This window comes from Teleopsis dalmanni, chromosome 1 (assembly GCF_002237135.1).
Source record: "Teleopsis dalmanni isolate 2A chromosome 1, ASM223713v2, whole genome shotgun sequence".
Classification (NCBI taxonomy): Eukaryota; Metazoa; Arthropoda; class Insecta; order Diptera; family Diopsidae; genus Teleopsis; species Teleopsis dalmanni.
Window position 1 is genome coordinate 155,555,249 of NC_051846.1, and position 27,365 is coordinate 155,582,613.

General features: G+C 26.4%; 1 protein-coding gene across 1 annotated transcript; it reads left to right on the forward strand.

Moving 5' to 3' along the window:
• Nucleotides 1-392: 392 nt before the first annotated feature.
• Nucleotides 393-22,861, forward strand: LOC119669488 (probable WRKY transcription factor protein 1). The gene is made up of 6 exons (XM_038079392.1): nucleotides 393-999; nucleotides 16,937-17,050; nucleotides 17,287-17,877; nucleotides 17,940-18,194; nucleotides 18,248-21,971; nucleotides 22,605-22,861. The coding sequence occupies exons 1-6, from the start codon at nucleotides 655-657 to the stop codon at nucleotides 22,655-22,657; spliced, it is 5,082 nt and encodes a 1,693-aa protein (XP_037935320.1). The 5' UTR covers nucleotides 393-654; the 3' UTR covers nucleotides 22,658-22,861.
• Nucleotides 22,862-27,365: the final 4,504 nt, after the last annotated feature.

Consider the following 27,365-nt stretch of genomic DNA (forward strand, 5'->3'; position numbering starts at 1 on the left):
TCATCGTTGGTCAATGTTAGCTTTTTGCCTTATCATATTCCAACCCTGAATTTTTATATTTGTTGTTTTATAAAAACATGTTATAATATTGTCTCTTTCCAACATCTTTATTTGTCATATGCGGCTTGAATTAATCATTTTAATGTGTTGAAATGGCGAATTTTTGACAAATCGTGTTTTGCATTGTGTATGTTACGCAGCAAAAATTTTTTTAAAAAAGTAAATTAATTAAACATTTCTTATATTTGAACCACAGATGATTTATTCTGAATTGTATTGACTGAAAAAGAACATTATAAAATAATATAGTGAAAGTAGTGTTTAGTAGCATTAAATTAATCAAAATGCTGAAAGTGCAATAAAATACAGAACAAAATTATATTTTATGTGTGTATGTATACAGATCCATATACATATGTATACAAACAAATAAATATAGATATTGTTATATATATATACATATATTAAAAGTGACTTTGGGTATCCTTAATTGGTGTAATAATTTTATTGCACTGTCATAACTCATTAATATAACTCCGTAACATAAGTAATCGGATATTCTTCTTCTTCAAACGTTCCTTCATACATTATCCTACGAAAATAAAATATTTTACTTTTAATGGCATTTGTTGCGATTTTCTTTCTTACGAGAAAATGAACAATGAAATCGGCAAATCCTTTTTATCTGTCACCGCATCACTCGCCGCCATTATACCTGATACGCCCATTGTGTCCATTGCTGGATCAACATTAAGTGAAATTACAACAACAACAACATCAACTACTACAACTCCGACACCTACAGCGACGTCTTTAGAACCGTCTAAAGTCGATATATCTTTACCAAATCATAATCCGATGTCTGATGCTGCTGCTAAATCGGCAGGCGCTACATCTAGTGCTGCTGCTGTAAATGTCACTACCAATATTAACTTGAATAAAGAACCGACACCAGCTGCTGCACACAAATCAGAAAAAATTGTAGACACAGATTTGAAGGTAATGAGAGTCCCACATACTAACATATTTTTTTTTTTTTTTGTTAATAATAGTTTTGGTTTTTTTATAGTCCTTATGTAAATCATATAAATTTTTTTTTTTTTGACTTGAAAATAAATTTTTCTATTAAATTTTGTGGTTTGCATTTTGTTTTTTTGTGTAATATAACCTGTAATATGTTTGGTTTATATATTTCATATGTTTATCGCTTGTAGAAATGTGCGTATATACATTTTAATATTAATTTAAATAAATTAAAATTATTTTAATGAAATATTAGTTCTTGTAAAGTGTATAATCTACGACAGGTTACAATTTTATACATATTAAGTATATATAAATTTCATTTATAATCTAGGAAAATAGTTAATTTATTATTTCGATAAAGTATTTTAATGCCTCAAAGTGTAATAAACTGGATTATTTTCTTTATAATTATTATTACGGTTTAAAGTTATAAGTGCATTCTCTTGTAAATCTCTTGTATAGCATTTTCTTTTATCTTTACAACTTTAGCGAAAGACGGGGACCCCATTCTTTGCTAATAATTTTAAAAGATAAATTTTATGAGACAAATTAAGCTAAGCGTCAGACTCTAGAACCTGTTTAAATATAATTTTAAATTTAAAATATATTTGATTTTCTAGAACTTAAGATCTGTTGAAATATATTTTAAAATTTAAAATATATGTGATTTTCTAAAACCTGGACAGAACAGGTTTCAAATATTTAAAAAGGTTTCAAAAAAACTTTAAAACCCGAAATACACATTTGATTTTTTAGGACCTAAAACCTGTTGAAATATATTTTAAAACTTAATATATGTTTGATTTTCTAGAGCCTGGACAGAACACGTTCCAAATATTTAAATAGGTTTCAAATAAACTTTTAAACTTAAAATATATTTTATTTTCTAAAACCTAAAACCTTTTGAAATATATTTTAAAACTTAAAATATGTTTCATTTTCTAAAACCTAGACAGATAAGGTTCCAAATACATTTTTAAACTTAAAATATATTTTATTTTTTAGAATCTAAAACCTGTTTGGTTTTAATTTATGTCGTCTTTAGTATTTAAAATCTCTGGAACAAAAAATAGACACACAATTTTTACTTGTAACGATATGAGTATGTTACCAAAGTGGGGAAAATAACTAAAAAATAATAAAAATATAAAATTTAAAAATAAAATAAAAATAAATTTTTTTTAAACACAATAATACTTTTACTTTTAGGATTGTGTATATATCTAAAGTTTTATAACTTGTTGCGGTATTATAATAATTATTTTTTGAATTACTTCGAATTAAATGAACATGGGTAGTCTTGCTCTTTACACTTTTTTGAATCTAAGTTAAATTATATTAGATCTAATATTTAGAATTTCTAAATCATGTGGTCAAACCCTATTGCTTGTTTTCGACTCTTAGTAATGATTAGTTATGATCGCGTTTATTTAATATACATTATCAATTTCTTTTCTGAAAACCAAATCAAATGCAAATAATGCTGTGGTTTGACGTCTTATCAATTAAAGACACCACAATGTTTCTGAGTATTATAGGGTTTGACAGTAAAAAAAGAACAGCAGAAAATTTATTACAAAACATTTACAATAATTTCTTTAAAATTAAAAACAAAAGTTTATAGAACGTCTTTTATTCCTTTGAAAGTGACGTCAACAAAAGGTTATATTTAAAAATGAAAAAGACCACAAGAAAAATAATAAAGCAGAAATCTTAATGATCTTAATAAATGCATTTTGTTAAGTTACTGATAAACAAAAGAAGTTAAAATTTTGATCAATATTAAACCTATTTTTCTACATCAGTAGTTCCCAAGGACTACTGTGATATTTTTGTTTTTAGTAAGGACCACAAAGTTTAAGAATAATAAACTGTATGATTATTTTAATTATTAGTTTTATTAGAAACTTCATCATGTTCGTTTAAGTAATACGCACAAATAATAACAAAAAAATGCAAATTTAATGTAAAAATCTTCAATATGTTTTTTGAGCTTGCAATTCCTTTAATAGCTGTGAAATCCTGGAGCTGATGTTAGTGCTCAAAGCTACAACGCTTATCATTCAAGAACCATTAAAATAGAAAATAGAAATCACCTTATAATTGTTATCATTCGCATTTTAAAATAAAACTCCAAAAAAATTAATTAAATTTACTTTATATTATATTCATCAAAAATAACTCTTACATTCTGCTTTTTATTTCAAAACGCACAAATAACTGTTATTTTTGACTTATAAAAATAAAAATCAAGAAAAAGAAATTTAATTATTATTTTTTGAGTTTTATTTTAAAACGCTCACATATATAAAAATCATACATAATATTAAGGATGAAAGTTGTTAGAATGATAACTTTATACCTAAATATGAGTTCAGACAACTTTTAGTTCCTACTTTTATTCTTAAATATTTTTGAAACAACTGTTATTTTCGCTCCCTGATGTCATTACTTGCTTTAAACCGATTTTAAGACTTTTTCGCGCGTTTTAATATATAAAACTGTGATTTTACACCAAAATTCCTCAAACGAGACAGATTCAAACATTTGTTTAAAGTTTCCAACATTTTGTAAATCAATCTCCTCTTTTTGGATTTCATCAGTAACTTCCCTAAAATTAATGACAAAAAGATTACGAACAAGCTTTTGGATACCTTTTGATTCACTTTCTTTGTATTCCGGAAAGTATCGATTGATTTCATCAGCGAGTACTTACAGATGTATTTTGTTGTCGTAAATATTTTATCGAATAAATACTGATGATATCGTATATTTGGTTATTTAGAAGCGCTTTTCATATGGGAACTTTGCCCATCTACAATTGAAGTTTACAAATAAAAACTCGAACTTTATCTTCAAAGTTAAATATGTTTGCAACACCTTCTATATTTCTGTTTCCGGAACCTTGCAACTATAAGTTTAAGTTGTTGTAAAGAGTCCAAACACGTTCAAGTTCTTTGAGCTGGACATCTCTGTTATAATGTATAATAAAGCAATGTAGAACCTGCAATGGTGCGAAATTCGTTGGAAATGTTGGGAGCGATTGTAATCGTTGGGAAGCGTTGTCGAAATCAGCAATGCTAAACCTGCAATGGTGTGAAATCACAAAAGGCCTCAAATCATTGTTAAAGATTTGGATGAATACCCTTGTTAGCTATAGCCAGGCAAAGGTCCCTTCCCTGGTGCTACGCCTGAACACGCTCGTCGGCAATTGCCAAACGCTCGTATATTCTACACGTCTCCTAACATTGTTGGTGACTCGTCATCTATTCCTCCATCAGCTTTAGCCAAATGGTAGTCCGGATGACTGGTTGAGCTACACTATGCCAGCATAACCAAGCAGTAGGCAACCCACCCAATCTCACTTCACCCAGACTTGTTCGTCCATCCACATGGTAATCATTAGCAATGGCCAGACCAATCGTCATGTGTTCAGACCAACTAGTCCGGGCTCCCGCTGTTGTCCCTAGCAATCTTCTAATACAGTGCTGGTAATTTGCCATTCAGTTTTCCACCAACAATGGCGAGATGGAAATCTGATTGGCTGGTTAAGTTATCCTTCGTCAGCATAAGCCAAACGAAAGGTAACGCAACCAACGTCACCTCGCTCATCCAACCTCAATTGTTCACCTGACGACCGTCAGCAAAGGCTAAACAAACCATCATGTGTTCAGGTCGCTTGGACCGAGCTCTAACTGTTGTCCGTAGCACACACAACTTACCTGCAATGGTGTGAAATCACAAATGGAACGAAAGCCACAATTTGACTTCCTTTTATACAAAATTTCTCCCATTGCAGGTGACGACACAACATTTTGAAGCACACAAAGTGCTGTTTTGCACCATAATTCTACCATTGTAAGCGACAAAGGAACAATTTGAAGTGAACAACGTGCTGTTTTGCACCACAATTCTACCATTGTGAGCGACAAGAAACATTTTGGAGTAAACAAGGTGCTGTTTTGCACCACAATTCTACCACTGTAAGCGACAAGAAACATTTTGAATTAAACAAGGTGCTGCTTTGAAGCAATTGAGTTTTACATATGGAATTAATTAATTTTAAAACTCATTATATGTAGTTTTTCCCTTTATATTTACTATTTTTATTAATTGAATTGGTGTAAGTTAAATTTTCACGTTAAATTTGATCCTTACAACGGCTTCATTAAATCGTCGTACAATACAAATAATGGTAGTTCATTATAATTTAAGACAGGTCTTTTGAAATATATTCTGATGAAGTACACAATTCAGACTGTCCCTTAAAACTGTTGCTTATCTACCACATCTATAAATGGAAACAAAAACTATTGCTCTAAAATATTTGCACTGCACTCATCTGTCTTGTTAATAACTTTTTTTATATAGCAATAGTCTTACAAAATGTTATAATCTTATTAACTTGAGTTTTCTCCTATAACAGTAATTTCGTCCAGCTTAATTAATCGCTCTTTTATCAGTAGATCATAAATTTTGTACACCATATTGAAAGTTGTTACCTCATTTAGGCATCTTGACAGCTCACCTTTTTTGGTTATGAAACAATTGAAATGAAATTCAGTAAACCACTTTTGAATTTATCCATATGGATCTGTAAGTAATATTACACCCATATTACTTATTATATTTTATTTTTCTTTTGTCTTTTTTTTTTTCTTTCTTTCTTATTATATATCAATATTTTTCTTTCTCCATTTTCGCAAATTCACCAAAAGTAGTGCGTGTTAAGCAATTGTCAAAACAAAAGAAGTTTCACATATTGAAGAAAGAATCTAGATTTATAAATGCTATTAAATTATTTAAAAACATTACAAAGCAATGAATATCTTTTATAAAAACTTACAAACATAGTGTGAATAGATATATTATTTAACTTGTCATAAGTTCTTAACGTTATGATGGGTTAACTTTTATAATATATAAAATAATCTTAATATTAGAAATGTTTTTTTCTTTTAATTATATTTTCTTGAATTATAAAAATGTTCTCAAGTACTTAAGTCCAATTTGTATAGCTACTAAAAGACTGAACTCATATTAAATAATGTCAACAATTCTATCCATTAAATTTGATTTAAGTAAATTTTTAATCAATGAATTAAAGTGTCTGCAAAACCGAAGTTTTTAAAAAATATTAAATAAGGTTATGTTAATCTAGATAGCTGTAAATCAAACATAGACTATTAGTTCTTTGCGACACCCAGATGCAGCTAAATATTCTTACAACATACGTATGTATAATGTAGGATAAGTCGCTTTTTTACGAATCTAAGGAGTGGTTGAAGCTTCAGTCCTGAAGTTCCCTCTCAGGAATGAAGTTCTGTTACCAACCATTTTCTAAAGAATTTTTTAAAGCTTGTATTTAGACCAGACCAGACCTTGATAGAAATTGAACCCAAATCATGCGTACTGTAGTTCCAGCACAAAAGATCAAGGTTGTATTGACTTTATTTGTAAAATATATTTTGTATATCTGACTTTAAATAAAAAATAAGATAAAAGTGGTATAACTGAAATATGAATATGATTTTTTATATATTTTTATGGTTTTTATATAATTTAATCATATATTTTAATGAAGTGAATCCTGACTTCTTGAGATCGACGGCTTATCCTTAAATGGAAATCTCTTGCATGCTCACATATAATTCAAATATGTTTTATATTGTAGTTATATTTTTAAAATAATTTTCAATAGTACCATAATAACGTTACGTATTTGTTTTAGTTGGGGCCGAGTTTCTTCAAAATCGCTTTACTTATTTAACTCAAACCTAACTTTATAATTCAGCCTTCTAATATTTGTATTTCGGTATTTTAAATATTTATTTTATTGTTGCACATTTTAGGAAAAATATTAAGCACATAATAAAGTGAGCTTTTATTGTATAATTTTGATATTTATCTATATTACAGTTTTTGTTTTTTAATATTTTAACTTTTATTCCATACGTTGTATTTTAAGATACACATATTACATGTTAAAAAACAAAAACCGACTTTAAAATATTTTCGACGTAAGGACTCAAAAAATTTAGAAATAAATAAAAAATATTTAAAATCAAATAAACATATTAAATTAATATCGAATTACTGATATAACCAGAAATCGTAACAGTTATTATTGAAACAATAAAAATGAAATAGTAACTCTTATTATTCACATTTTAAAATAAAGCAAATATATTATAATATAATATATATTATAATATAATATAGAATATAATATAATATACAATATAATATAATATAATATAATATATAATATAATATAATATAATATAATATATATTATAATATAATATATATTATAATATAATATAGAATATAATATAATATACAATATAATATAATTTACAATATAATATACAATATAATATATAATATAATATAATATAATAAAATCTTATAATATAATATAAAATAATATATATTATATGGTATGGTATATTATATTATACCATATAAAAAAAGTAGTATAATATAAAAAGTGTTATAATATAATAATAATACGATGTCATACATAAAACAATATTTATAAAGTAATATAATATATAAAATAATATATATAAAGTAATAAAATATATATCATAATATAATGTAATACATAAAATAATGAAATGTAATGTATAATATATAAAATAATATAATATATTATATTATAAATAATAATACTACATTTTATTATTAATATATAATATATAATATATAATATATAATATATAATATATAATATATAATATAATATAATATAATATAATATAATGATGACCTCGATTAATGCAACTAATAGAATTCGAGGGTGTTGCAATAATCGAAGTGGTTGCAATAATCGAATTTAGTTTGTTTAGTGCATTTAAAATTTTGGAATCTAATAAAGAGACATTAACACAAAGTTTATTAGAAAATAATATGATTATTTATTTTTATTTATAACAACATAATTGCAATCATACTTTATGATAACAACTTGTTATTTCAACTTGCTTTTTATTGTAATTAAGATTCATTGTTACAACTGCCCCAATTTTTAGATCTTTAATTATTACAACTTTTGTAAGAGGTATGGAATTTTCCTCAGCCCATTCTATGCATGTGTTAAATGCATTTACTGCCACGTTATTTTTGAATTAAAGTGTAATTACACTGTCCTCAGTAAGAGACACATTTTCCACAGAAAATTTGGTAACCCACTTATCTATTTCTTGTTGAGAAATAACATTATCTGGAATAATTTCATGATTTCATAATATTCTTATGCACCGAGAGTGTGTTTGCAAATTCTTATGATTGAGTAAAGGAGAGCAAATAAATACACATAACTGACAAATAAAACATTTAGAATGCAAGAGAGAAAAACAATTAGCAAAAGAGGGAGTTGCATTCTTCGCGGTAGTCAATTTTCAAAGTTGCAATATCAAAGGTAATACAGGGAAAATTTAAGAGATTGCAATAAGCGAGGAGTTGCGATATTCGAGGGTTGCATTAATCGAAGCCATACTGTATAAGTTACATGTTGGGCTATTTATTTTTAAAAATAGAAAAATTTAACGCTTTTCTATGTGTAGTTGCTTTTTTTTAATCTCATAGAATTGCATGAAAGGAAAAAAAAAACAAAATTAACTCCTTACCAGCATCAACCCTTTGATACATATCGTATGGGATTACAAAAACAACTACAACGCACAGAAAAGTGTATTATTTTTGTTTTTAAAAATAAATAGCCCGGCATGCAAATTATATTTTGTTTATTAGTTATTTTTGCAACATGACAGTATCATTATAATCTATAACATTCAAGCACAAACGTTTTTGTATTTTTAGAAATTTGAGTGGTCCAGCAGTAGTGATTTGCAGTTTCGATTCTCTAATGTTGAGCCTTTTCTGAGTTAGTGCATCTGGGCACTCTTACTCTTTGATAGCTGGGGGGTTTCTGCAAAGTCCTATCCATTTCAATGATTAATTTGTGTATTCCTCATCAGCATCGTGATTATTCAGTGACTGATCTAAGATCTGCGTATCGCCCCATACGGTTAGTGATTAGCCTGAGATTAGATACTTTCAATTCTCATGAACACTTTAAAAGTTACAGCAATTTGAAGTTGGTTGTATTTTATTTTGGCCACTCTGTATATTCTTAATTGAATCCGTCTAACGTTGTTTATTTTCTATTAGTCTGCAAACCAAATAGTCTCTTTGTTTTTCAGCGAATCCATTAAAACTTTACAATCATAGTTTTTGTGAATTTTATAAGATTTTGGCTATGAATGGATGCAATTATACGAAATAACTTAAAGATTAGCTACCGTTAACAAATTTTGTCTGTCTTTAAAAATCAAAAATAGTTAGCTTAAAATAGTTAGAGTACGAAAAATGTTGAAACTTCGGCAAAGTCAAAAAGGAACCCACGACCATTATCGCTAAACTATTAATTCGTCGATTACAACAATTAACGTAAAAAAGGGGTGGAATTCAATTAGAATTGATTATGCTAAATTACTAATTTTCTTTTTGTTCAATTATAGTATATTAGAATAATTTCTGATAAATATCAGAAATATTGAAATTTATGTTAGGTTTCACTTTTTAAAAATTCAGAAAATTGAATGCGATAATTAGTATGATGAAAAATAAGTACAGAAATTTATTTTATTAATAAAATAATTTATTTATTAATAACTAAATGTATGGAGTGCTAAAGAGGTTGTAGGTATCCGACATAAAGTACCTTGTATGTTTAGCTCATCATTGCATTTATCAATAATATTTCTATGTTATAAATTAAAATAACATTCCTATGACAGCTTATCATTGTACTAATAATAAACTGATGTAAGTTAAGTACTTCATAATGGTTTAATTCATCGATTAAACACATGTTTCTGCTAGAAATGTTTATGTTCCGACAAACTATACCCTCTACATGTAGAGCAGTAAGCTCTATCGGAAAAACCCTTGATTTACGAGACCCAAAAAGAATTGATAGTTTCAATAAAGATAAACTGCGTTAGGATACATGTATATCCTAATTTGTCATCATTACGAATCTCGTGATTTTATCAATGGTCATTCTCTATTCTGAATAATTAAGTCATACTTACTATAGACTTGATATAACACTTTTACAGAATAACATCAGCCTAAAAGTATTTTAGATTGTATACAAATCTTCTATACAGCGGTTAAAAAAAGTATTCGGCATTAACTAAATTTTTGTTAAATGTTGTAACAAGAACAAAAAGAAACAAAAAAAATGAAAAAAAAATAATGCAGTTTTTATCATTTGTATTCTGTGTATTTGTTATGTTTTTACTCCAAAAATTTAAAAATAAAATAACAAAAAAATCAACTCTATTGCGGACCACCAAATATAAAGCAAAAAAAGTATTCGAGATTTATGCAACAGACTGCAATTTTAGTAACAATAACTAAAATTTAATATTTTGTTAAACGTCCTTTATGTTTTATTACGTCTTTTAAACGCATTGGCATTGATTGGACTAATTTTGCTGTCATAGCTGGATCCATATCTGCCCATTCGCCCATTAGAATCTATTGTATCTGTTGCTTGTTTGAAAAGTTGGGTTTTCTTAATTTGGACTCTAAATGATCCCAAAGATGTTCTATGGGGTTTAGGTCTGAACTTTGCGGAGGTGTTTTTATCACTTTTCAACAGTTATATAACAACCAAAGCTTAGTGTTTAACGCAGAATGCTTTGAATCATTATTCTGATAGAACTGAAAATCATTCCCAATGCACAGTTTTTCTGCACTTTGCTTCAAGTTCTTCTCTAATATATAAATATATAATTTGTGATCCATTATCCCACTTTTTACTTCGATATTTCCCACACCAGATGCCGCATACATCCCCAAATCATAACATCACCACTACGATGTTTAACAGTAGCAACTGTATTGCATTCTTTCAGCTCCGTATTTTGCTTTCTATACACAATTATCTTATCATCGCATCCAAAAAGGTTGAATTTGCTCTCAACAGCAAAAATTACATTATGCCAAAACGATTTTCGCTCTTTTGAATAAGTTTTTGCAAATGGTAGCCTTTTGATTGTATTGATTTTGTTTACAAATGGTTTCTTACGTACAGTTCTTCTTCTATAACCATAAATTTTGATCGAATTTCGAATAGATTGTGGAATTTCGAATATTCCTGAACGTTATTATAAAAAATTGTGGCATTTGTTTTGAAATTTTTTTGAATTTGTCATACTAACCACTGCTCATCTGCTTTGGAAAGTGCTTTAGATCGACCGGATCTTTGATTTTAACCGATTTTGTTTCTTTCCATTTTTTTATAATATAATGAATGGTAGTTCTTGGTCTATTTACTATTTCACCAATTTTTTTTTTTTACTTAATTCATTTTTATAATGTTTAATTACAAGTACTTTAACTTCTTCAGAAATTTCTCTTCCCTTACGACCCATTTTGGAAATATTAAGGCTTCACTGCAGCAAACACTTTATAATAAGGAGCCAAATGCTACTTTCTTCATAGAAAATAAAAATATGGGATTTACCCGTTTTTGCTAACCAAAATTGCAGTCTGTTGCATAAATGTCGAATACTTTTTTTGCTTTATTTTTGGTATTCCGCAATAGAGTTGATTTTTTTGTTATTTTATTTTTAAATTTTTGGAGTAAAAACAATTAAAACAAATAAACAGAATACAAATGTTGAAAATTACATTATTTTTTTTAAATTTTTTTGTTGCGTTGTGTTGTTATTAAAACATTTTATAAAAATTTTGTTAATGACGAATACTTTTTTAGACCGCTGTAGTTGACGTTCATTCGTTCAAATAAATATTCCTTTTCCATGTTGGGTCAAAAATATACTAGAAATGATTTTTGGTTTGTTTAAATTACGAAATAATTGGAGTTAACTTGATTATCAGTCAAGTCACTGTTGTAAAGAGTGCAACTTTGCGCGGATGTTCAAAAATTCGAAAGCAGTTTGATGTTATAGATATTATTACGTTTTAATAATAAGATTTTTTTAGTTGTTTGCTGTTAAATGTTAGCAAGATTTTTTAACGTAGTTTAAATCGTGTAGACGACTAAAACGAACAATTTCAGTTTTTTTTTTTAGAATGTAAACTAGTTCGATTTTCATTACTGCTATATTTAGAAAGCGATGCTCTTACATATAAATGGCCCATTGTGATATTATATGACATTATACTAGAATTTCTAATCTAACTTATGAGCGTCTGTCAAAACATTTACTTGATATAATGAATTGTGAATTTTTATATTCTATATAATAATAACTTAATATAGTCACTTTACATTACATTATATAACATTACATTACATTACATTATATAACATTACATTATTTTATATTGCATTACATAACATTAAATTTTTTATATTATGCGCTGGGTAGAAACATTTACAGCTTCACAACAGTTGTCCATTCTTGGGGCAAGCGGACCTAAAAAATAGTTATTGGTAATGTAAGGATTAAAAACTTATATTATTGCATAGTTCCATTTTGGCCAGATGTAACATATGTTCGACAAACTATACTTCACACAAAATGGAAAAATAAATAATTTTGTGGATTTTATCAATTATCTGGATTAGAAGGATTTAACATTCAAAGAAATCAAAATCGATAAACTGAATATCATATATTCGTTTGTAATTCTGTGCAATTGGGTCAATGAAATTAAACGTGGTCGTGCACTATACTCTTATTCGAGAAATCCAATATATGCTGCAATATCAAAAATTATCGATAAGGTTGAGGCCGCAAGCAAATCATATCGGCTAGCAGAGTTATAATTCACATCGACGCCTTCCGTTGAAGCAGTAATTACTCAACCAGCTTTAAAATGTTGAATAATGGTTGAATCTAATGGTTGAATATTTCATAGTTGAAAGAAGATTATGTTCGCAAATAAAAATTAATCAATATAAAATGAGATTTTTGTTACATATAAATCTATAAATTTTGACAATATTTTCCATATTAAAAAAACAAATTTAAATAATGTTTAACATAACGTTCATTAAAATTGATTTCTCTTAATCGTAGTTAAATTTAAATATATCATATTATATTTTAAAAGTTAATAAATTAAAAAAAAGAAAAAATTCTAATTATATTATTTTTTATTAAACAAAATTTCTTTTGAATTATTATTTTAATTAGTAATATAGATAGAAATGTTGTATATTCAAAAATATTTTTTTATTAATAAAAAAAATTGTTTTTGTAAATTTTATTTTATATACTAGTTTCAGAGTACGTATGTATGTATATTTGTTTTTCTCACATAAGGTGCTTTATTGTAATGTAAAGAAATAATTATGCAACGTTACACTAATTTACTAACTTGTGAAATTGAATTTTTTTAGCATTGAAATGTATATCAGACGTTTTTTACAGAAATGTTTTATTAAGTTATTTTCTTGTTTTTCTGTTTTTTTAATTGCAGTTAACTAGCATTTTTCTTATATTTTCTGCTTTTTTTAATTGCAGTTAACTAGCATTTTTCTTATATTTTTTGCTTTTTTAAGAGCTGTTAATAGACCGTTTCTATAGACTGATGCATAACGATTGCTTGAATAAAGTAAAGAAGCGTACTTCATAACTGATATTTTAACATTAGGTGTTTTCTTTTGTAAGCATATCACAAAAGAATAACTGCTTATTTTAAAAATAACATGAAATAGCAACACTGCTCGCTTATTTAGCCTAACCTTTTTGAAATCGCTTCTCTAACAAGCAGCTCAAATCGCATGGTTGCCAAGACTAAAATTTCGTCTATTGTAAACGACTTTTGGAAGTACTTACGAAATTCCCAGTTAACTGTCAACGAATGCTTGCGTTAATTATTCGTATATCGTGTCGTCATTGTTCCTAATAAATACGTTAATTTTTCTATTTATTATTTTACTGACATAAAAATTCATAACTTATTCACAATCATTATTTTTTACTTGTTTTTCATATACAAGCCTATCAAAATTTCCATTTTGTCCAGAGTTGCCATCGAAAGTAGTGCTTATTTTATTTGTTCTTTTGCGACATGCTTGCAAAATGCTTGTAAATATGTATACAGATATTTACTTGGGAAATTTTTTAAGTTTTTCGCCTTTGAAGTGATTTTATATATCAGTTTATGGCGTTTTTGATGCTGTTGAGTAGTAGTTTCAGTTTTATAGTCTATTTTAATATATATATTTTAGCTAAATTAAACATTGACTAGTTCAGTTTACTAGTTAGTTGAGTATAATGAAAGGGGAGTTTACTTCCTATTTGATAGATGTACATAAATGAAATTTAATAGTAAAAGTAATAATTTAATAATAGTAACACATATGTAGTATGACATTTTCGATGTACCTGTATGACTTTAATAAATTTTGTTAAGAACTTGCAATATCTACAACTAAGTTTACTTTTTAACTCGTACCTTTTCAATGTCTGATCTTATGACTTTAGTAAATAATGTTGAATATTTTTCTTTTGCTTTGATTTATATTTTAGTCGTATAGTTCTGCCAGGAACATGAACTTTTATCTCTAACTTTTTGTCTTAGTGTTATTAATTTCAATCAGTACAATTGTCCTTGACGCCATATTGACTTTTGTCACTGCAGTCACGTTGTTGCTGTCGTGACCTTGAGAATTCTGTTGTAATTGTGACTGAAAACTACAGTTTTCAAATGCTTTTAAGTTATTTCGCCTTTTCAATTTATCATTTTGATTGTTCTTGAGTACCCAGTGATATATATATCCATATATTATCAATAACCATGTATCTGCTGTTACAGCTGTTCTATCAGAGCCTTGAAATATTTATACAATTGTGTTTTTCATCCAAATTTAATGAACACGCACACTAAAGCTATATATGTTTGTCATATCTGAATATATACGTTTGAGCAATATGTTATTTGGTATATATGAATGAATTACTAACATAGACTTCGCTTGCAGACTGGTAAAACTGTCATATATAAAATCCGTAATCCTAAATTGTAAGAAACCTGGAAAAAAGTAATTGATAACAAATTCATATTTGCACAGTATACATCATTAGAAACCGGTTCTTTCACTCCAAACTTAATATGATTATATTTATAGAAATTAACAATATCAATTGCCAATATTTCAGATATGCTAGAAGTAAATGGGTTTAGAAAATTATCTTTTTCACGAGTTTACCCATTTGCACCAAATTGAATTTGTTACTTAAATTACATCAAACCTCAAGTCTCAAGTTGTTGACTTTTGTTAAAATTTAACTGATATTATTTATAACGGCTGCAGGTTCCTTGCAGAAATTTTAAGGATTGTATACAAAAATTAAGCGTATTTTATTCGCATAATTAAAAATATATTTTTGTATATAATTTTATTTACAATTTTTCTCACTCACTCAATAGTTTATTAGAATATAATAAGTAATTTTTTTTTGAAAAAATAATGTACATTTCTTCTGAAATGATGAGCTTTGTTCGAAATAAAATTTTAAATCGCATTTTTTAACAAAACTTTATAAAACAATGACAACTTGAAATACTACTTCATAAGATTTGGCAACTACTTCTTTTCACATGTGACGTCATCTAACGGCACTTTGTTCTTGTGGCGAAATCGTGTACATTATTTTTGATTATACGAGCGTAAAAAATGGCTGAAACCAAGTGTTGCATTTTCGATACATACGAGTATGTAAGAAATTTTTAGATTAAAAATTATAAATTCATTAATTAGTTGAAATCAGTGTTACAGTACTTATAAGTTGCTGTATAAAAATACATATATAAGAGTACGTTTCCACTGGCTTCGTTAGAACTGTTAACTAACTTGAGATTGCTTGAATTACTTGAATCTCAAGTAAGTTAACTGGTCTAACGAGGCCAGTGGGAACATACTCATATATAAATACATGTAATTTTTGAAACCTACTAAATGATGTGCTTATTATTTGAATAGTGCACTGCGACTTAAAAGATATTTTGTGCCTCTTAGTCGGATTAGAGTAGTTTTTCAAATCTGATTTCTTTAATGAAAGACAGAATGTAGCCTATCTCTCCTACGTTTCATAAAATATCCTTCCAGGAGTTTCTTCCACTTGTGCATCAGTGCCGGACATTTTCCTAGCACATGGCATGCAGTTTTTCTCTTTTCCCTGCAGCATCTGCTGTGCGACTTGGATAGGATTCCTAACTTTGTTAGGTGATTATTCAATAATAATTCTTAAATTATTCTTTGTTAGTTGTATCTTGTCCTATTATTATTTTTAAAACTTTTTAACTCATTCTGCTTGTTATATTATTAGTTAAAATATTAAAATTTTAATTATTATAAAATATTAAAATTTTATATATCAATAATCGATTCACTATTAAAAATTGTATATATAATCATTACTTATCACATACCTTAGTGTAAATGCTTGTTATATTATATAACATATATATATGTATAATATATAAAAGGGAAAAATGTGAAAATGTTTTAATTTAATCCACGTGCAAATACTGAACATGTCCCTTAAAATCATTGTATGCAACACTGCTAACTACCGTTATGATTAAGAAGAAGAATACAATTGATGCTAACACGAAGTTGTCGGATTGTATATTAAAGTTTTGCTTATGACTTTGTGTTAAGAAAATAGAGTAATTAAGTAAATATATTTTAAAATATAATATATTTTTATTTAAGTAATTGACGGTTATATATGTTTTGTGCGTGGTTATAATATACACAAATAAAAATAAAAATTATAATTTTTTAAAAAAGATGGCGGAATTTTGCAGTTTGTGAAACAAATTTCTTGAAAATATTGCGTTGTTATAATTTTAGTTAAAAACAGTTGTTAATATAAATAATTTACACGAATGTTTTCTTTTCCAGGAAACTGATACTTGGGTAGACAGTTTGGATGATATTAAATTAAAAAATTTATTAGAAGAAGCATATTCTTATCGAAACCCAATAGATAAAGAAAATAAGAGTGAAATTTTCTTGGTAAGTACATGTGTTGAAAATATCCTGAATATTATTTATATTAGACGATTTTATTTAAACACCTATTATATTTACATTGAAAGATTAGGTTTGTCGTTAGTCCATACGTAATAAAAAATAATACCAACTTAATACCTCATAATGTGTACATTGATAATATACATTTCTTAAAATTGTACAAAAATATCATTTTATTCATTATTTTATTTTATTATAAATATTATTTTATCTTATAGCAATTACTGGAGAAAGCTGAAAGTGAAAAAGAGGATCAAACTTTTTCATTTAGTGCTATTGCTTCACGATTTACACGTAATTCATCCTCTTCTACTACGTCCAATAGTCATAAGCAAGGCGGATCCTTGCAAGATCTCGTTGAATCTACGTCGGATTGTGATTATAGTGCAGGAGGGCAGCGCCATCGACGCTCGAATCATTATTCAAGACAAAAAAAATTCTCATCGGTATCATCGCGTCAACGAGAAGGTGGAAGTTTACCAAGTAACGTTAATGTTGCTAATAGTGGGGGTTTACTTGGTACACTTGAACAGCCGGCTTTTATGAAAGAGCTTCGTGCTAGTGCAAGTTTAAAGCAACAAAGACGCAATACAAAAACAAATACTGCAAAGGAAACGGAAAAAGACAACGTAGCTGGAACAACAGCAACTGGTACAACAAAAAATTCTAATGATAGTGTTGGTAGTAGTGGTACCAATATTATAAATAAATTAAATCCAAATGATACAATTATTAATATAAACGAACCTATTGAAGATATACAACAACAACAACAGGTTTTACTCTCAGATGGGAATGAAATAACTCAGGTATATATACGTAAAAAAAACATATTACCAATATATATATATATTTCAATAAACATCTTTAGGGTAATCATATTTATGAACGTTGGGGTGTTGATGTACGTATACCACGAGCAAATATTGTAACAACCGTACAAACAAAAGTTGATAGTTCACGAAATTTTGTTGATGATCAAATACGTTTTGAGCATTTGGATCGTGGTGAAAAATATTTTCCTTTGGATGAGAATTATAAAGCCTGCAGATCAGTAATGGGAGAAAAGAGCGACACGTTGAAATCATCTAATACAATGTTTGCTTCTAAATTAAGTACAGTAAGTGTAAGTTTAACTATATATATGTAATTATTAAAAATAATTGAATTTTTTCACAGCGTCAATATGACGAGAACGGAAATTCTTTAAGTGAAATTTTGCAAAGTAGTTCAGGTGCTAGTAATATTTTTTCAAGTGGTAATAATAGCCAATCGCTGGCGAAGGCTAAGAAGAAAAAAACACAACAAGATCGAAACACGAAGATCGTTGACTTAGAATCAGTAGATGGATATAGAGGAAAAGATCCCATTCATGTGTTGGTAAAATATATTGAAAATCCATCTGATTCAAAAGGTGTAAAAGGTAATGAAAATCCGAAGAAAAAAGATCGAAATAAGAAAGAAAGCAGGGATAAAGAGAGGGATTCCAAGGAAAAGGATAACAAAGAAAAATATATTAAGGATCGTGAAAGTAAGGATAAAGAAGTAAAAGAAAAAGAGAACAAAGAAAATGATGTAAAGGAAAAAGATAAAGATATTAAGGAAAAGGATTGTAAAGAAAATGATATTAAGGAAAAAGAAAAAGATAAAGATATAAAGGAAAAAGATATGAAATTTAAGGATATGAAAGAAAAAGAATTTAAAGATAGCACAGATATCAAAGATATAAAAGAATTTAAGGATACAAAAGAGAAAGATAATAAAGATAGTAAGGAATATAAAGATAGTCGAGAACATAGAAATAAGACATCAAAAATCAGTACATCTTGTGAGGAATTAGCCAATTGCTCTGATGAAGAAAATAACGTCCTAAAGAGAAGTGGAGTCAATACAGAAAATGCTGTAACAATGCGTGGCAAGACTACTAATAAAAATAAAAATCACTCACTATCATCTGCTGATATTAATAAAAATGTTGATGGTAGCTCTAAAATAAACCCTTCTGCTAGTCGAAAAAATGAACGTCGTTCTTGGGGAACAGAAGAATTGCAGTATCTTGGAGAAAACAGCAAAGTGAACGAAGAAAAATTAAAAGAGAGAAAAAATAATAAATATAAAGATAGAGAAATAGAGAAAGATGGAAAGCTTCTTGATAAACCTGAGAAAAATGTTAATAGTATTGATGAACTGTTGAACAGTAAAACCGAAAAACGTAAGAAATTCGAAAATCTTGTTCATTCTAATGCAGAATCCACTTATGGAGATGTGAATTTTTTAGAAATGGACGCGATTGTTCCTGAAACTGCCGAATTTCATGTTGTTACAAAAAAGAAAAAAACCAAGAAACAACGAGCAAATATGGATGAAACAAATGTTAACTGCGGTGGTGTCGCAAATTTTAATCGCACACATAATATCACAAATACACAGCAGCAAAAGTTAACATCCGGAGTCCAACAGCAACAATTGCGTTATAAAAATAATTCAAGCTTTATTGCGGGAAATTTAGATCGTATAGAATATACTAACAATAACCATCCCAATTCTCATTCTAATCATCAAAGTTATATTAGTAACCAACAATTAAACAGTGATAAATCACGCCGAAAATCAACTTCCTCCATGCCTCCGTCAGAAAAATCTGATTCTAGCGATCATGACTCTGTGCATTCTTTACCAATAGAGTCTGCTATTAAAAATAAACAACGCCATAAAAATTCGAACGTACCAACATCATCGTCTACTGCTGGAAAAGGCTATGCTAACAGCTCACCTGCTCCAATTTCTTATGCAGATATTACTCGAACTAATAAAGAAATAATTTCTGCTAACGCTAATAGTGTCGATAAATGGCCTACAGTAGATGTTTCTAATAATAACATAAATGATGTAACTGGAATTACCGATGAAACTCAGACATCAAGTAACCAGCAAAGCAGCACTATTTTAGGCAGTAAAATAAAAGCTAAAAAAGTGTCAAGTAAATCAGATTTTCCAGAATTGTTACCAATATTAAATCCAGAACATAATGGTATTAAATCTGTTATAACAAAACCGATTTCATATTCACAAAGTTTAACTACAGTGCCATCAGGTTATAATACTAGTAATAGTATTGTAACAAGTAGTGATATGTCTATTACTACTGCATTGACAAATACCTTTGAAAATAATATAGACATAAAAGATCCCAAAAGCGAAAAATCGAACACGTTTATGGAGAATGATAAGACCAGCATTGTTGCAGCAACAAGTGGTGTAACTCGAAATCAAGCAGGTATGCAACAGCCGTTGCAAAAGTCAAAAAGTGTGGAACATGACAATTACAATAGTAACTTGGATCAACAATATCCAGCTCTAGAAAAGACTGTTAAACGACATAGTGCTACTAATGTATCAGTGGTTGCTAATAGCATGTCAACACCATTATCAGCGCCGGGTCAATTTAATTTTGCTGCAGCTGCTAAGCAGCAAATCAATACTAACTTTGAGGGAATTCAAAAACAAAGTACCCCATTAACTACCTCAAGCAATGTGGTGACCATGAATACACAAATTGCAACCCCTGCCAATACGACTGCCAATGCTGGTATTAAAAAATCTAAAGAAAAGTTATCACCGTCTATTACATCACAGATAATAGATTCGACAACAAATGATTCATTCATTAATAATAACGTAATTCAGATGAAGAAAATGAAAAAAGAACAAAAGCATGAATCTAATGATTCTAATGTTGCACAAAAACTATCGGCAGCTACACAAACACAAACACAACCTGTTCCTAAAATTTGCACAACTTCAGCCAATGAAGTTGTAACTGCAAAGCAACTAAATAATACTTCAAATGCTCAGAAAATAAATTCTATGTTAAATACGACTCAGAACAAAACTAACGCAACGCAAACAATTTCAAATCGCCCAGCTGTAATAATATTAAATGACGATTCTGGATTTGTATTATCAAATAATCAATTCACTTTTGGTGACTTTAATGAAGAAGAGCTTAGATTCTTGGATAATGAAATGACACAGAAGGTAATTCACGGAAAAGATAATTTTGAGAAATCAGATATAATGGAAAACGTCTCAAACAGAAATGTTCACGTATCAATATCTACTAATTTGACAAAATCATCAACGCCAGCAGCAATATTTAATGATTCAGGTACTTCGTCTGATATCATCAACAATTCAATTCAACATGGTGATGATATAATGTTGATTCCTAGTGTTGACGCTTCGTCACCCAATACATCATTTATCAATAATCAGGTAGTAAATCAATCTAATGATAGCGGTTTAAACGACAGCAACAAATCAAAATCAAGTAGTAATAATAAACGTACACCTATCTCAAAAATTGCTAATACAAAAATGAATTCATTCACAAATAATCCAGCAACAGCACTTACCAATAAAGCTAGTGAAGATGGTAAACCCTCATCTTACAATGCAAATAACATCTGTCCACCACAGCAACTTGAAACTTGTAATGACATTGAAACAGCTATACTTGCAGCCGCACGCGCTGCAGCTGACCAAAATCAAAATCAACACCAACAACAATGTCAACACCATCAAGGCGTGCATTATGAAACATTCAACTCATCATCGAATTGCAGCTCGTTATCGTCATCTGTATCTGTTGATGCAAAATATACACCACAATCTCCAACATTTGTAGCCAACAATTTTTCTAATATTAATTGCCAAACGCAACAATTTGAAAGTGATTATTTAATTCGTAGCAGAAGTAACAGTAGCGGTCAAAGAGATTACCCATCTTCGCATGTTGTTAGTATACAAGAACAGGAGTTTGATTTACAATATATACCGCCCACCAATTCAGACGCATTTAATAAGCAACATAATGATTTTATTGTAGCTTACATTGATTCCGGTAAGTTCAGTATATAGCTTTTTTTTATAATATTTTAAAATAACTTCTTTTTTTTTATTAATTCAGTAAGAATACATTTAGTATTAATAAACTATTATAAATACAAATTGTATTTTATAAACAAATATATATTGTATTATAACAACTCTTCTTTTATCTATTCTCTGGCAATTATTACAATTAAATATTTTTTACCTGCTTTGCTCTACTTTCAATTTCTACACAGAAAGGACTCTTAAATAGAAACAAAAGTATAACTGTTACAATTTTCTAATTGACACATCAATGTGTCGTATCTGTTACCAGATTACAGTAGCAGTTTGACCATGCAATGTTTTCATTTTCCGTTATATTTGATTAAATTGTATATTATCCAATAAAATATGTGTTAAATGTTGTATTTAACAAATACAATATATAATCTGATTTTTGTGTATTTGTTGGGAGAGATGAACAGTGCTTGGTAATCTATATAAACGGGTTGTGGACGTAGTTCCGGCTGATCATATAACCCAATAAATTTTGATAGTTATTATTTATATCATCTTTTTAAAAGTGAATTTAATAATTTTTTTTATGGCATAAATTTTATAGTTTAACATTAAACTGAAATTTATTTTATTTTTATCATAGCATGGGAGGAAATCGCTAATAGTAAGCTGACTGTATATTATGATGGACAATAAAAAGCTGCTTTTTCTAATTTCACATCTCTAAACAAAGTGGACTACAATAGACAACATAAGAGTATACAAAAATATGTAGAATAAAACAAATAATTTGCTTTTCTGTATAAGCTTTTGGTGACTGATAGCGAATTTCTATATATTAAAAATATGTTTCGATTCATGTATTAAAGAAAAAAACCGAACGCGACGTATTGTTTTAAAACTTTTATATAAATAAAATACCTTGTAATTTATATATGTATATTATTATCATTACTGGTTTGATTAATATGTACATTTAAACACTTTATAATACAAATTTAAAAAATATTCATTTAAGAGGACATTTTTATTTAAAATAAAGTTTTCTAAAAGAAATATGTTCTTTTTCAAAAAAAAAATAAAAAAAAAAAAATACAAAAAAGCATTAAAAGAACAAAAAGAGAAAGAAAAACTAACACAAAAATAATTATGTTTATAAATGATATATAATAAAATTTGTATATTATTAATTTATAATAGTTGATATCTCAAAATCAAAGCAAAAACGCAATTGGTTATGTTGAATTTTAAATTCTTTTATGCTGGCTTGTAATGTTATTTTATTTTTACATAACATATATTAATGTACGTTAACAAATCAATTGAATTTTTTTCTAAAAATGAATAAAAATACTGAAAGAAGCAAAATTTTATTGAATAGAAAAATATGTTTAACATTAGAAATTCAATAAAGAGCAAAGGTAGAAAGAGTAAAGCACCATAGATAGTTAAATAAAAAAAAAACTTAAAAGAAAAGGGTAGATTTATATTTTAATTTAAATTATGTTTACTGACATTTAATGTTGTTATTTTTTCTTCTTTATACATTTAATATATATTTTAAATGTAAAGAATAAAAGCATTTTTAAAATTCATGTAATATGATAAAATAATTAAAACACAAAAGTGTTAAGTTCCAAACTTGCTTTTATTTTAAAATAATATTTTTTTTTAAATTTCATTCTTTTAGGTTTTTGTTTTAATGAACAAATAATTATGTTTGTAAATTTAAACTTCTGTAAATAAATTTAATAAAATCATGATTAAAATTTAGTCCTAAAAGTTATAAAAAAAATAAATATACAGACATATTAAAAGAGAAGTTCTTAAAGTAGCTAGTAATTTGCAAATTGAAAAATAACTTTAAAACCTCCCATAAAACATTTTAATGTTAAACATAATTATATATTGTGAATTATAATAATTATTACTGTATCAATCATAAAAAAACTTAACTACGAAAAAAAAGAAAAAATTTTTCTACTACGTGTGAAATTAGCATTAAATAATTTAAAATTTCGAAGCATTAAATATATATTTATATATAAAAAGAAGAAAAAGAAATTAATTTTTAATAAAAATTATATTTAAGTAATTAGTTTAAATGATTAGCTAAATAATATAAACTAATTTAATTTTTATCTGTCAAAAAATATAAAAATTTGAATATAGATGAATAAATATCGTCAGGAGTATATATAATTATTTAATTTAAAATATCACTGTTATTTATTAAATTTATATATATTATTTATTTTACAAGTAACATATTTAATTGAAATATTAAAAGTTATTCTAATCTTATTAAGTTATAATTTTATTTATGTTATTGACAGAGTCAGTCTGCTTTTTTTTTACAAACTTTTATTTCCAAGAACGTTCAGCAATTATTACATTTAAATATCGTGTAAGTAATTGACACGTAATTGTGATAATTAGTAGCAAAAAAAAAAACAACAAAAAATATAACGAAAATTAAATGTTTAGTTTGTTTTAAATAAGATCATATCATTTTTTTTATTACGGTTGTTAAGAAATAAAAAAATTATTTATATTTATATTTCATGATCATGTTTTCTTAAAAAATAACTATTTTTTATGTTATAAATAATGTTATTACCATTTTACTATGTTTAGAATTCGACTTAAAGAAGAAATGAATTTTGTTTTTAAAGGTAAAGAATAGAAGTGAATGAAAATTTATACTTGGATCATTTTCAATTTTCATTGTTGTTTCTACGAAAAAAAAAACTTATTCATAATAAATAAATTCGTTTTTTTTTATTTTTTACAAGTTTAACAAATATTTTTGGGGCCAAGTAGTTTTTTCATTTTAAGCCTACTTTCCATTATATTTTAAGTTTTACCAAAAGTTTTGTGCATTTCAGAACTAATTGAAATTCAACTCTAATTGAAATGTGTAAAAGAGTATGTAAATTTGTAAAGCCTTAATTGCGTTTAATTAGAAATTAATTTTTTAAATATCAAAATTCATAGTTAATATTAATTAAATTATTGTATATATTAAGACTAAAGAGGGTTGCATATGATTTTAATATATCAATTTTAATATACTTAAAATGTTTACAAATAAATTGAATGATTAAAATTGAACACATAAAATTTTCATTCATTTTAAAAATAATATATTGTTTTTTACAAAGATTAATTTTTTTTATTTCTTTTTTTAAATGTAATAATTTTATATTTTTACTATGAGAACTGGGTAAACTTTTCTGTATTTAAATTTTAAAAGTATCGTAATAATTATAAATTCATTTATTCAATTGCATATAATTTAAAATAGTGTACGAATATATCACAAATTATTCATGTTTTCATTTTTATTAGTGCTGTTAATGTGGCATGTTTATGTAATAACAAATATAAGGCAATTAAATACCATATATACATAACATATATATATAATTGTACTAAAACCTAAACATTAATTTTTTTAAAAATCATATTAAAAATTTTAAAATGTATATAATATAATCAGAATTTCGGAAATTAAACGCGGAAGCAAAGTTGACAAACACAAACAAAGCTTGAGATAAGACTTACATCTATTAATTAATTATTATAATATCATATTGTTTAATTTTAATTATTTTTATTATATATTCATTTATATAAAATCAACAATAAGACAAAAAAAAATTTTAACAACTATTTCCTTCATAAAGCTTACACATATTCTTTTGTAATTAAAGCCTTAAAAAATAATAAGCTTTATTTTTCTATTATAAATGTTGTTTTTCACAGTTACATGCCTATAAACTAAATATTTATTATATATAAAAAATTTAAAATAATTTCAATTTAAAGAACTTTAAAAGTTCAAGTTCAAATTGTATTAAAAAAGTGGTACCACAATTTTTTCTCAATATTGCAAGTTGAGAAAAACTTTGAGTTTCCCTAGCCGTTTTTTAAAATTGTTTTTTTCTTTTTATTTTCTGTTGTACATAAACTTTAAACATGCCACATGGTCAGTTATATATAAATATATATATATATAATTTATTATAAAATAAAATAAATATATATGTATACATATACATATATAAATATAAATAATGTGTACGCATGTATTTCATTATAATATATACAGATATATATGTAAACACCTAACTTCTTTTAACATGGTAGACACGTTTGTTATAAATTGGGAATATATGTTATATATTTTCTGAAAACCCTATTGATAAATTAATAAAATATGGTTTAAAACTTTTGTTATAAAAACAAAACTGAAAACGACATAAGTTTTGATATGCAGTTTGATTGACAGTATATACACTGAGAATGGTGTAGGGAATAGTTATCGAATTAAGGTGATTTAACTGAGAGTGGATATGGACTATAATTAGAATTAAATTAAACTAAGACTTGGTACCAAGGCTAGGGCAAAGAGAAAACTTTTTATAAAGTACTTTTAACGAATTAATATATATTTATAAATCCTAGAGAATTATAGAAATATAAATGATAAACTTTATTTGCTCTTTAAATACGAAGTTTGTTTTTTTTTTTGTCAGAAACAATTTACTAACTTGAATTTTGTTTTATAAATCCATGTAAAAAATTGGGTGTACATTAATGTGTATGTATATATTGAAAAATATATATGTTTATATATTTATGTTTATATATAGATACATAAATATAAATACAAATACATATATATTGTGTGATGTATATGTTTAGAAATATATATATATATATATATTTATGGTCAGAAATATACATATATCAAAGTGTGATTTCCTTTTAACAATTAAAACTAAAAGCTAATTAATCAAAATGTCCAGTTTATCAAATGAGTCAACCAATGAAAATAAAATCAATTTAGAGATAAATTGTAACAAATTATATATAAAAACAAAAAAACAGTCCTAGTATATATAATATAAAAAATGTAACTATTTAAATTTAAGAAAGAATGTAACCACTAATAAGTATATTGCGAAATTTTTATTTTGATTGTTTAAAAATTAACTTGAAAGTTTTCTCATATAAAATTAATAATTTTTTGTTACACAAATAATATAAATATATATTATATTATACAAGAACAAAAAACAAGTCATTTTAAATAAATGGTTAAATATATAACTATATATATAATATAATACATAATATAATATAATATGTATATAATATAATATATAAATATATACATACTATAATATATATATAAATATAATATAATATAATATATATATAATTTCATATATTTATTATATAATGTATTATTTATATATATGTGGTTTGAATAATCTATTTAAATATAAGCTTAAAGAAATTGAATTTTAACTTATATATATATCATTAATAATTATATATAAACATCTAATACTATATAAATAATATATATAAATATTAATATATATATATATTA